At 28.5% G+C, this 14196-nt stretch overlaps 2 protein-coding genes across 4 annotated transcripts in view; one reads left to right on the top strand and one right to left on the bottom strand.

Moving 5' to 3' along the window:
- Nucleotides 1–3392: 3392 nt before the first annotated feature.
- On the top strand, nt 3393–9428 carry LOC106786500 (S-adenosylmethionine synthase). 3 transcript variants are annotated; one of them, XM_014747952.1, is made up of 9 exons: nt 3393–4086; nt 4906–4983; nt 5072–5194; nt 6412–6524; nt 7530–7673; nt 7902–8120; nt 8207–8389; nt 8479–8612; nt 8829–9428. In XM_014747952.1, exons 1-9 carry the CDS (start codon nt 3972–3974, stop codon nt 8932–8934), a joined length of 1215 nt encoding a protein of 404 aa, XP_014603438.1. In that variant the 5' UTR covers nt 3393–3971; the 3' UTR covers nt 8935–9428. The 3 variants fall into 3 exon arrangements, with proteins under 3 accessions (XP_014603438.1, XP_014603440.1, XP_014603441.1); XM_014747954.1 differs by lacking the exon at nt 6412–6524 and adding an exon at nt 5727–5839; XM_014747955.1 differs by lacking the exon at nt 3393–4086 and adding an exon at nt 4418–4667.
- A 2790-nt stretch (nt 9429–12218) lies between these two features.
- Nucleotides 12219–14196, bottom strand: part of LOC106786499 (zinc finger and SCAN domain-containing protein 12-like) — a 2765-nt gene continuing 787 nt past the window's right edge. The window contains exons 2-5 of the mRNA XM_014747951.1: nt 13359–13689; nt 13004–13276; nt 12734–12916; nt 12219–12645 (exon numbers count right to left, since the gene is read on the bottom strand). Coding sequence (XP_014603437.1) covers nt 12275–12645; nt 12734–12916; nt 13004–13276; nt 13359–13689 — 1158 coding nt within the window. The 3' untranslated portion in view covers nt 12219–12274. The remainder of the gene's footprint in view (nt 12646–12733; nt 12917–13003; nt 13277–13358; nt 13690–14196) is intronic.

Raw genomic sequence — 14196 nt, 5'->3', positions numbered from 1 at the left:
TTTTTTTTTTTTTTTTTTTTTTTTACAAAGAAATAATAATAATAATAAAAGAATCGAACTGTTTGTAATTTAAATTATGAAATAATCTGACACGAGATGTATGAAATATTTTTGTATACCAAAATTACAAAAACACTCCATTTTTTATTCTTTTCTCTTATTTCCTTTCTTTTTTTTCCCATTGTAAAAGAAATTTGTCTTTATTTTTCAGAGAACTCGTGACTCTATTTTTGGTTGCCTTCTATGACCGACCTTTTATGTAAAGGATTATGCAAAGGAATATCTTATCAGCGTGCTATCTCGACAATATTCTACCGAACAAAATAAAATAGTTCAATGTATTTTTAATTATATAGTTTTTTTTTTTTATTACAGATAATACGATTAATAGTGGATATTTAAAAATTTGAATATCTCGTTATTTTTCAATCATATAAACTTGTTTTTACTTGTATTTTACTAAATATTCTACTATTGAAATTAATATCATATCATATCTTTATCACGTATATATATTCTTGTATGAAAAAGTAAGAAAGCGAACGTCTTGATGATTTAATAAACAAAAATTTAAGTAATAAATGTAGATATTTAAGTAGGTAACGTTTAAGATGATTATCAAGTTGTAAAAGTAAATTTTAGTATATATAACAAAAATAAAAAAAGATAATATTAAAATAAATAAACGCAATCGTTTATTTTACGATTGATTTTAGAATTTATTTAAAATTAAACGAATTCGATAAGAATCGACTATCGGTCGAATCTATCGATTGAGATAAACTCAGGAATGATGAATGGTGTAATATGTATATATATAAATATATATTATCACAAATTCTTTTTCCGTCGACTAATTCTAGGCACGTGTAAGTACAACCGTTCTAAGCTGATTAAGCAGAAATTAAATCCGCTTGATTTTCATAAGCATTACTAACACTTTTTTAAACTGCGAGATAATAATAACTTTTGAAGACTATGCTAAATATATCGTTCTTTTAACAGCATAATTAAAAAATTATCTATTAAATCATCGTTCTATCTCTCCTCTCTTATCTTATATATTTTTATTTTACTTTTTTCCCCTCTTTCTCTCTCTCTCTCTCTCTCTCTCTCTTTATTTTCATTTGTACATTTCATTTTGTTAATTATTTCATCACCTACCAATAACCATGTATGTATTTATTTTTTCCTTGCTCGGGAATTTTTTTTTTCTTACGAAAAAAAACAGAAACATTGCTAATTGGTCTACAAATATATTCAATGTTTATCAAGTTCATTTATTATCGATGATAAGTCAGTTGAATTAGCTATTGAAAAGTAAATGAATTATGAAACAACTTTGAACTAAAAAAAAGAGAGGAAGAGATAGAAAAAAAAAATATGAAGATATAAAATTGTTAACAAGAAATCATTCTTATCAACTTAGTTATCGATCTATCGATTGACGTATTGTAACAGAATTATTAAATATCGAACCTACATGGATATTTTGATAACGTTACCAAAAATTTTGTCATTTTATTTCTATAACAACTAAAAGATATTTTAATTTGATCAAATATTATAGCTGTAATTAAAAGAAAAAGAAATAGACAAATAGGCGTAATTCTAAAAATATTTTTGTGAAGAGATTGATGTTTTAATGCAAAAATATCTCGACAGATTACTTCGAATTGATACTAGAATGATACTGCAATGTATACTTAATTGCGAAATGTTGATACTCTACAATAAGCAAGTAATGCTTATTCATTAATTATTATGACGATCTTCTTCTATCAAAGCACATGGTACATTTATATGAATATTATAATGACGTAAGATATATAATTACGTAGAGTCTTAATGCAATAACATCATCTCTTCGAGCACAGTTTTAATGATAAACAAGCTCGTTTGAAAAATAAATTATTGGTTAAAAATTACACAAAAATTATTTTACTAATACAAACACATAAATATTTTTTTATGTATTATATTATTTTATGTATTTACATTCATTTGCGTAATAATCCATGCCTATAAATTGTGCTTTTTGTATTGTTTAAAAAAATAATAGAATTATTGTTAATGCAATTGTTATGAATTTAAAAAATATAATTGTTGATTAATTAATTGTTGTTAATCCCATCATTCAATTATCGAGCAATAAGTGGAACAAATGCCAATGCAACGTTCGGAATAATTCCAATCGATAGAAAAATTCATTTTTTTTATACTCATTTTAGTTTTCCGACCTTGAAGTTTATCTTCTTTTGTTTCTTTTAAAGATTATAATATTTATATGTCATAAAATCTTTAGTTATTTTATACGAGTATTAATAATAAGTGTCATAATTTTATATCCGTTGCATTAGTGTTGAAGAAAGAACCTTGTATAAAAAAATTATTAAATTCATTTGTATACAATTCGTAAATAATTAATTTTTTATTTTTATGATTGCCACATTTTTTATATAAATTTTTAAGTAAACAATCATCGATAGTTGAATACTTTTAAATAATATTTCATAATTTATATACACAGACGTACACAGACATGCGCAAGCATGAAATTAAAATTTCTAAGCAATTTATACGTTTATTCTTATTTCTGTTATAGAATATAAATAACTGTTGCATATGCTACATCAAAGAATATGAATTTAATTTATTGCTATTGTCACGTATTGTAAAAGAGCGTTGCCAATTTACAAAAGACAATTAAAAAAATCAAATTTAAATTTAGTACGTCCGAAGCAAAGATCGAATACACAACTTTGAAATGATAACGCGATAACACGAATATAAAATGTATTTACCGTATTATTATTACAATTGTGACGTTCGTTAAACATAAAAATCATTACAAAGCATAAAATAAGAAGATATTAGGTTCTTGCAAATAAAATCATCCATCGAACAATAAAATTTTATAATTATGCCACATACAATAGTTATCAAAATTTCAAATAATCGTTAAAGTAGAGCGTGTTAAAAAAAATCTAATAAGCAAATCAGAATATTTCATTATATCATCATATCATCATGCATCATATTGCGATGACTATTACTTCTTAGAAAAACAATGATGTAAACTTGTGAAAAAAAGCAATAAATAATTTTAAAACATTCGATAAAATTTGAAAAATAATTATCGATAATAATAATAATAATCTTTCAAAAATGTATGAAAAAATATCAATGAACAATAATATGCAAAGTCATTATTATCGGGAAATAAAAATAAAAATAAGAGCAAGAATGATAGAAGAGCGATAAGATTTGATTAGTAATAAAAACAAATTTCGCGCCAATCTTCGTATCCCGGGAGACGGAATACCACGTGACCCGAAGTTAACCGATGTTGGAGCCGATGAACGAAGGTTATAAATAACGGGCGCCAGTGTGCGGGGAGCCTCTTTAACTGCCCATACGTTCACTCGGTGCATTCGCCCGTCTGACCATTACGTCGTGCGCTGTGCTTCTGTTGAGTTCGTTTCGCGCTTTTAAGGAGGAATATCATAGAAAAGAAACGAAAAAGAAAGAAAAAAAGTAATTAACCAAGAAAAAAAGAGACAAAGTCGGCGTCTATTAAACAATACCCGAACACGTTACTCCAATTTTAATTCCACGAATTTACCTATTTAAGACTGTTACACGACAAAGAAGGAAAAGAATCGGGAACGGACGGTCTTAAAACGCGTGCCGAGAAACCATTAGGGCTACGAAGTAAGAACAGAAGAGAGAACAAGAAGAACACGAAGAGGTAAAGGAGAGAGAGATAGATAGAGAGAGAGAGAGAGAGAGAGAGAAAAAAAGATAGAAAAAAAAACGAATAGTATAGAAAGAGACCGAAAGATAGAAGAAATCTCTAGACCAACACACTAATAATACAGAACATAGAGAGAGTGTGTGTGTGTGTGTGTAAAATAAACGAAAAGAAAGGATTAAAGTAAACGGCAAAGACGTCGTCGAAAAAAAGAAAAATGCCGGAAACCGCGCACCACATGAATGGATACGCGAACGGGCACACACCGCCCGAACTTCAGCAGGATACTACTTTTTTATTCACCTCCGAGTCGGTTGGTGAAGGACATCCAGGTAAACTCTAAATTCAATCTCATATATTAGACCTAACCTTAGGTACTAGTTTATTCATTCGAAACGATTAAAAAGCGCATCATTTTGTATCTCTTTCTACATGTTCATTTTACGTTCATCTGCTTCTCTCTCTCCTACTTCTTTTATGAAAGAGAGAGAGAGAGAGAGAAAGAGGTGCTCAACTTTGATCGCGTGTTGTATGCCGCCATGAAAATTTTTGGTAATCGAGAAGCAAACGATATAATGTATGTTCACCATCGTCCCGCGTGCGCACGCCTCTCTTCAATTCTTCTTGCTTCCTTTTTTCTTCCTTTCTTCTTTTCTCCGCCTTTCTCTCTTTTCTAGCAACCCTTTCCCACCCCCTCCCCCTTTCTTCTTCTACTTATTTAAAACTTCGATTGTTAAGTAACAATGTCCGTTGGATTTACTTTATACTTTATCTTAGAATGCTCTGGAATATCCAATGAAATGAATTTCGAGGTTAAGCGAGCACGTTGTCGACGATATTAAGCAATTTTCAGCAAGAGGATGTTAATACCGTGCAATATCATTTTGATTAAAAATTTGATTGTTTACGTCATGTACGTTTGCATATATTACAATATATGATTTTATTTCAAATGCTGACAAAAATTTTAATTTATCTTTTTTGATGTCTTCTTTTTTTTTTTTTTTTTTTTTTTTTTTTTTTTGTCTAGATCATTCACTTTTTTATCTATCTTTTTCATTTAAACAAAGCAGTGGATACAAAATGACTGAACAGTAAATACAAATCCAATTATTATACAACTCTTATTGTTATGATTAAATTTGTTGTAGATAAAATGTGTGACCAAATAAGTGATGCCATTCTGGATGCACATTTGAAACAAGATCCCGATGCCAAAGTTGCTTGCGGTAAAAATCTCTTCTTTCTATTTTGCATAATTTTTTTCAATCCTAATTTTAATTGAAATATTTTATTTGTTTAATATATGTTTTACAGAAACAGTCACTAAAACAGGAATGATACTACTTTGTGGAGAGATAACATCTAAAGCGGTGGTAGATTACCAAAAGATTGTTCGTGAGACTGTTAACCATATTGGTTATGATGACTCTTCCAAAGGTAAAATAGTTTTCTATAGAGATATGAATTAACACAAGCATTTCTTTTGATACTATTTATGATCTATTTTGGATAATTTTTATACTACATTATATTTCTTAAATATTAGCTATACGGATATAATAATAGCATTGAAAGAAAGAAAAAAAAAATTAACCGACATATATGCATGGCCACCCATGACCGAATTTGACTTCAATTGCCCCCAATTCATATTGTTCATAGCTAAATTTATGAATACACGGTCGAATCATGGCACGATAGCTGCAAGCACCAAACATCAAAATACTTTATTGCATTATTTTGAAAGATTTGTCATTTATATACGAATATTATATAAAATATATATATTTATATATAAGATATGCTTTACGCTACATATGTCATTTATATATAATAAGATGTTGGACTTGGAAAATTTCCATGACTCGATCGATGAGAGGTACGTTTAATCGCATTCATTATCATACGGAAGAATATTAAGCGCGAATGCATAAGAATATGTAACGTAAGCGTATCATGGTCGTGGCAGGATTCGACTGGCGTACGTTGAACCTTTTGGTGGCACTAGAACAACAATCTCCAAATATCGCTGATGGTGTTCATGTGGACAGGGAAGAGATGGACTTGGGTGCTGGTGATCAGGTACATTATCGATTCTCAGCCCGTGCCACAGAGCAGCCAAATAATTATTTAATATCAACGATCTTCCCTGTTCTTTTCTTTAATTTTATACAAATCTTCCTTTTCCTCTTAAATGTATCCGCAGGTATTAACACGCACTCACATATGTGCCTATGTGTACGTGCGTTTTAATTAAAGTAACTTCAACTATCTTAAGATAATATATACACATTTATGTTCCTTAAAATTTAAACTCGCATCATTTTCATTAATTAAAAAGTAGAAATGATCCGGACAATACATAGGAGATTTAGATAGACATTAATAATTAGGGAATATATATATATATATCGTTAACATTTAAATTGATTTGATATGTTTACACTGTTCTATGTATATTCAATCATATCTCAATTAAGTTAGACGACAAAATATAATTTAAAAGCATAATTATTTTAATTTAGGAAACATGAGCTGTGTATTATTAATATTACATGGGATAACAGGATTTAAAAAAAAAATATCAACATAAGCTGACAATGTTATTCTATACGGAATGGTGATCATTCTTCTCATACCCATCATTTCTACAGGTTTTGACTACAAGCTGTGCAGTGTTCTTTTGGCTCTTGATGCTCAGTCACCAAATATAGCCGCGGGCGTTCATGAAAATCGTAGCGATGAGGAAGTAGGAGCAGGAGACCAGGTCAATTAGCGCTCTTTCGTTTATTTCAGCTATTCTGTTCTCCTCCTCTCTTATATATATATATATATATATATAATATAAATAATTTAATTCTTATTTCTCTCTGTTATTAACAATCTTACTGTAGTTATCTATTAGTAGCTCTTTGTTAAAGTAGTGTTAATATTTATTTTTCTACGCTTCTTTTTAGATACACGTGCGTACATATTTAACTTTTTTTTTTTTAGAACTGTAGGCTCAAAAAACCTGTGCTTTTGAAAAAGTAGTTATGTCTTTTTGTAATTTAATTAATTGTGCTTTTCATGCTACGTACAACAAAAAGAAACCTATTCTTTTTCTGTTAATCAATTTTATTCCTTTTGTCGATGTTCTTTTTTCTACTAAATTTATTTAGTAGCCAATCTTGCAATGTGTTTCTGTATATATTTCCTTATTGATAAATCAGCGATATAACAGTGATATAACAGCGCTATCAAATTTCATATCTTCATTCCTTATGCCTACGATAATACATCTTTATTTTTTTTAATTTGCAGTCATTTAATTCATAGGTGCACACTTACGCTGTATATACACATGTCAAGATATCATTTTTTACATTTTCTTTATTTTCATCATATCATTTTTATATTGTTAACTAAATCATTGATATACTTTAAAAAACCCCAAAAACTTTGATCTCCAAATATTATTCTGCTCTGTGTAGCACCTTTTATTTTGCATGCACAATATAATACCTTTTTATTATTTGTATTATTTATTTTCTTAATATTCTCTCTCTCTCTCTCTCTCTCTGTCTTTTATTTATTTATATTTATTATACTTTTAGTACTCTATACGTATATGCATTATAAAAGAAAGAAATGTGCTTAACTCTCTTTATGTTTTATGAATTAATAAAATACTTGTATCTCGTTGCTACCAAATATTGTTTTTATTATTTGCTTTTAAATATATTTTTCTAATATAAATTTCAATCGTATTAATTGAAATTTTTACTATCAGGGGCTGATGTTCGGCTATGCAACAGATGAAACTGACGAATGTATGCCATTGACAGTTGTATTAGCACACAAATTAAATCAAAAGATAGCGGAATTAAGACGAAGCGGAGAATTATGGTGGGCAAGACCAGACTCTAAAACACAGGTTTGTATTTGTTTTCTTTTTCATCTATACATAGATAATTTTCTTTATAAGAGATTATTCAATGATGTTTTTTTAATTGTATTTGCTACTCTTGAGTGCCATGATGAGAGAACACATTTCTGAGAATAATCAGTCATACAATGTATTATTTAATATAAAACACAAATTGGTTGTCGTCGCAATACCACAGAAGTTATAAATATTTAATGTAATTTTTTTCTTATTAAGGTCACATGTGAATACATCATGGATCATGGAGCTTGCGTACCAATAAGAGTTCACACAGTTGTCGTATCTTTGCAACACAGTGAAAAAATTGGCTTGGATGAATTACGTAAAGCTGTTATGGAAAAAGTTATAAAAGAAGTTATTCCAGCAAGGTATCTCGATGATAGAACAGTTTTCCACGTCAATCCTTGTGGACTTTTTATCATCGGTGGACCACAGGTAAAATCAATATTTTGCAAGTAATATATATAATACAAAATATTAAATCTTTTTAGATATATATAATCGTAAATTATTTTTTACAGAGCGACGCTGGTCTTACTGGTCGTAAAATAATTGTAGACACTTACGGTGGATGGGGAGCCCACGGGGGTGGTGCATTTTCTGGCAAAGACTTCACTAAAGTTGATAGATCAGCTGCATACGCTGCGAGATGGGTTGCTAAATCTCTTGTAAAAGCAGGTCTTTGCAGACGCTGTCTTGTACAGGTACAATTATTGGATTATTTGAAATAATATTTTTCTTATTTAATTTTTAATTATTGAATTAATTTATATTAATGTATTTCATTTTTCAGGTTTCATATGCCATCGGTGTTGCCGAGCCCCTTTCTATCACAGTCTTTGACTATGGTACTTCAAAATTATCACAGAATGAACTATTAGGTATAGTTAATAAAAATTTTGATTTACGGCCAGGAAAAATTGTTAAGTAAGTATATTTCTATTCTTGTTTCATTAGTATTAACATTATTTCATATCAACTCGAACAATATCAAATAATTTTTACTCACTTAAAGAATATCTTTTTTAATATAATATTGCATACTACATTAAATTCATATATACAAAATTCGAACAAGATATTATGTTAGAAAAACAAAATAATTCCAAATATTAAATACATAATACTTAACATTTTTTACAGAGAGTTGAATCTTCGTAATCCAATTTATCAACAGACCAGTACATACGGTCATTTTGGTCGTGATGGGTTTACATGGGAACAACCAAAAATTTTGAACCTCGATTGATGAGAGGATGCGTACTAAATCATTAGACGTTACTCATTTAGAGCGTCTTAATAATTACTTATCCTCTTCCCCTTGCTCCTTGGCTGCCCTCCTTTGTCTCTCTCTCTCTCTCTCTCTCTCTCTCTCTCTCTCTCTCTCTCCCCTTTCCCTCTGCCTCCCTCCCTTTATATCCATGAAGCGAAATCTTTTATCTCATCAAAGTTAATTCAAAATCTTTGGATTTACATTCGCCACATGTTTATTCGGTTTTAATCTTAATTTATTTGATTATTTTATATTACTTAATTCTTCTTTTTTTTTCTTTTTATTTTTAAATTCAATAATATAAAACGGGGGGAGACCAGTGGTCTGTCATCTACATTAGATTTTTAATACGCCATGGAAAATATGTCGTGTCTATAATCATGACAGGCATAGTACAAATTTTGTGCATAATCCGATACGACGGCGTGGACAGTCCTTTGCTCCTCCTTTTTAATTCCTCTTGAATCTAATAGCAGACATTACACGTCGTAAAGATTTGACGGAAACTAGTTTTTAGTATATATATATATATAATTAGAGAAGAAGAAAAAAAGAAAAGAATACAAAGAAATAAAGAAAATTCGTGAACTAATAAGTATTTATCAAAAAACAATGGAAAAAAGAAAAAAAAATTGTTTATGCTTACGATAATTGGATAATAACACAACTTTATTATGTTGAAATTATATGAGTTTTTTTTCTTTTTCATATAATTTTCATACATAAATCTATATATATATATATATATATATATATATATGCTTTCACAGTACTACCGGCCTTACCGAGTTATCGACTTCGTAACTCTCGATATCTCGCGCTCCCTTCGTTTNACTTTATTATGTTGAAATTATATGAGTTTTTTTTCTTTTTCATATAATTTTCATACATAAATCTATATATATATATATATATATATATATATATGTATTGATTTAATAATTATTTCACATATATTATTGACTGTGACATATGTCTCGTGAATTTTATGTAGCCACATCATGTAGATAGTAATCACATTAGTAAATAATTATCGAATAATAGTAATAATAATAATGATAATAATCTGGTTTTATCGAAAAAAAAAAATGATTTTCATAATAATTCTGAATCTGAATTAAGAGCGGACATAATCTAATAATCCGATTTATTAACTTATGCATAGTAAAACGTTCCAACATAGATTTGTTATTAAGCTCGACATGATGAGAGAAATTAATTCAATTTTTTAAATATAAAACGAATGATTGATATGTAGTACCAATTATGATTTTAAACAATGACGAAAATGTGTGTAAAAGGAAAAAAATTAATCGAAGAAACTTTGCAAGTTTCCTTGATCTGATGATATATATACATTTATCAACATTGGCAATGTAATTAAAAATGCACAAAAAAGTGATCATAATATACATGAATTATAATAAAATAAATTTTTTTAATAAACGGTCAAAAAACTCTTCTTCCGCTTTTGTTCTTCCTTTTGTTTTTTTCTGCTTTGTTTTCTCTTTCTTTGAATTTTTCGCTCTTCTTATTTATTTATTTATCTACTTTCTTTTTTCTAACAATTCACGTCACTCGATCGTTATATATATATATTTATATATATAACGTGTGGTCTATTATTAAATGATATAGCAGCATTATAGAATGAAATATATTTATCTATTCAATATATAATGGCGTTTTCATAGCACAATACGTGAAAAACTTAAAATTTTGTTAGGCTACTTTGTACGATATTTGAATAGTAATAATGAGAATACTGAACTCTGTCATATGTACTTGACATATTATTATTATAAAAAATCGTAACGAGTATTAGGAATATTCTTCATCTTTAATATACATTGCGTAATGATTCTTTATTTATTCTTTCTCTACTGCCGTTTAAAAGTAATAGTGTTGCAGTGTACTTAACAATACATTGAGCGTTTTATTTTTCTTTTAAAGAAAATTTTTAAATGATCTTAATATTTAATAATAGTAATAACAATGTATATTAAATGAATAATATTTGCAAAAAATAACAAATAGTATACTAATGATCATAACTTTGTGTAGTTTTTATGAAATGTTCAAAGCAACATTCGAGTAATAATATAATCAATTTTTAACATTTATTATTCGCTCGATGCAAGTACACTTCGAATTACTATCGCTTTAATAGAAGGATTATGCGTTGTAGATAGAATTATAAATATCATGCAATATCAAGTAGTCGACAAATTTTTCCATAATCTTTCCTACAACATCAAACTACTAATGATATAATATTGCACAGAATTAAAAAACAAGTATATATATATATGGAAAAGTTGAATTTGCAAACATGACGATACCCCATGAAAAGAAACATTTCGCAAATAGATAATTATATCTCTACATATTATAGAATGGTATATAAGTTTTGCATTTTATAAAGTTAAATAGCATTGCCAAGGAAGAAAGAAAAAATGTGTCTGTCTAACGTTTAGCGAGTAAAAATAATTATGATTGTGTACATAAATTTCATCCTGTATTTAATAATAAAGTTATCATACGAATTATATAGTAAATGTACATGTATATCGAACATCGTATATATAATCTTTGAAACTTATTATATGAAAGGTGAACGACATTTACATCAGGTAAAAAATCATTATTTACCATCAATATATTGTATATTTATAGATATATACATAGAATATATATTTAATGGTGTACATAGTACATAAGGTCTTTATGAATATTATACATTGAAAGGTCCAATTTAGTTTTCTTTTTTTAAAAACTTTTCTATCTAAAAAAATATTTTAAATTGCCTTTACAATTGGCAAAAAAAGAATTTTCCTAATTTTGAATTATACACATAATACAATATAGATCTTAATAGCAAAAAACGTTATATCCGCTACAATTTTGTACAAAAGTATATATGCTGTAACGTAATCGGCATTTTTTTTTTTCCATAGATTTATATAAAGAGTGAAAGAAGAAATAGTAAAAATAATTGTTAAATACAAGTTAATCAAATGAGTAATTAAAAAAAAAGGTTTAATATACCTTTTTGTGATATACGAAGTTTCTATGGGTCAGTTATATGTGTATTACAATTTATAATTTATATTAACTTAAAATGAGATGTCAATTAATGAACCCTCACATATATATGACAACAGTTAAGAATGATTTTCATTTATAACTATAAAAGTTTGAATATTTCCTTTTCTTTTTATAAAAAATGTACAACTGGACCCAAAGAAGTAAAATTCTTATTTTGCTTTTTTTTTTTTAACTGGAAATAAGACGTAACCTTGATATTCGTTCAATATTAATTCGATGTAATCTTTTTAGGTGCGTGAATATGACTGTGCCTTAAAAGTGAACTCTTATCGGTAAAAGTTTTCTCGCATTCGACGCACTTGTACGTTCTACCAGTATGTGTAACTAAATGCCTACTTAGTCCAGATGCATGACAGAACGCTTTAGGACATAATTGACAATGATGAAGTTGTATATCATTTGGATCCAACTTTTGATGTCGACGCATATGCACTTTTAGTGCTTCACGTTGGGTAAAACTCTTTTCACAATGTTGACATTGGAATGGTTTTTGTCCAGAGTGAGTCATTAAATGGCGTAGTAATATTTCTTTCTGTGCAAACGCACGGTGACATATATTGCAACCAAATGGTTTTTCACCTGAAAATAATACAAAACTTATAAATTTATCAAGTCTTGTAATATTAAAAGAAAAAATATAACAGATATTTATTATATTAAAACTAACCCGTATGCGTGCGTTCGTGTCTTACTAAGGCTGATCTCGTAGGGAACCATTTTTCACAAGCTTGACAGGTATATCCTCTTTGAGTAGAATGCACAGATTGATGACTCTTTAACATTATTCTTCTATTAAATGCTTTTGGACATTTATCACATTTAAATATTTTTATCTCTGTGCTTGGATCAACTATAAAGAATAAAATAATCGTATTAATTATTTTGTTCGTTTACTCTTATTCAATAGTCAAAATACTTCGTTATGTAATCTATGTACCTATTGTATCACCTATCGGTTGCAATTTCAATGACTCTCCTTGACCAGTACTGTTACTAGTCAACTCCATCATGTAAACATTTTTATGATCAGCATTAGCGATAGCTCTTTGTACTTCCTCAGCTTCATCTTCAGATTCTTGTTCTTGTTTAATCCTAGTTGTACGTATCGTACATCGAGCTTTCGCTGTTCTTTCTTCAGCTGGTACTAATGTAATACTTTCTGGATCTTCCGACATAGGTTCATCCATTTCTGGATTTTCAGAATTCATACCTAAAATTTGTCCTCAAAATTAATAAAATGCAATACATTATAATCATCTAAATAATAGTTTTCCACAATAATCATCACATACCTAAAATATATCCACCAATTAATTCTTCTTCCGTAACTTCGATAGGATCTCCATCCGCTTGGCTTCCGGTTCCCTTGGTCGATACTAAATCAGCTAACAATTGTTTAACTTGTTTAGATTTTCCACTACCCGATGCTTCTTTCAAACCATCCGTATTGCTCTCTTGATTGTCCATCTCTTCATCTTGCTCGGAATATTTGCGTATTATCTTTAAATGTGACCTAAGCTTTACGTCTACCGCTTCACATTTCTTTTTAAATTGATACGACTTTTCCAACTGGTATTTGCACGGATAACAAATTTTATTTGGTAGGCCATCTTCCTCATAAACCTAATCATATAAAATATATAAGGCATTTTCTTTTTATTGTATTACAATCAATTTAAGTATATAGAAGAATAAAATTAATATGTTGTTGTGAAATGTTTCAAAATCGTTTAAAAGGAAAATAAACATTTTTGTTAATGTAATAAGGCAATGAGACTATTAGAAATTAAAAGGAAAGGATTGCATAATAATTAGAAAATAATTATGCCTCAAAAGTCGATTATATTTGATAATTATGTTGGAAAACATGGTTATCGACTCTATAATAGAATTGTATAGTGAGAAAAAGAGAGAAAGAGAAAGGTAAATGTGTATTGAAAATTGAACGTTGCAGATTTCTATAAATTCGAAAGGTAAAGATGGTATTATTACATTTCGTAGAGTAGTGCGCTCTCTCTCGTTCTAGATCCCTGTAAAACGAAGGGAGCGCGAGATATCGAGAGTTACGAAGTCGATAACTCGGTAAGGCCGGTAGTACTGTGAAAGCATATATATATATATATATATATA

Source organism: Polistes canadensis, unplaced genomic scaffold (genome assembly GCF_001313835.1).
Source record: "Polistes canadensis isolate GaletaPanama2010 unplaced genomic scaffold, ASM131383v1 scaffold_75, whole genome shotgun sequence".
NCBI classification, from domain to species: domain Eukaryota; kingdom Metazoa; phylum Arthropoda; class Insecta; order Hymenoptera; family Vespidae; genus Polistes; species Polistes canadensis.
The sequence above is the reverse complement of the archived record's forward strand: the minus strand, read 5'-3'. Positions and strand labels throughout refer to the sequence as shown.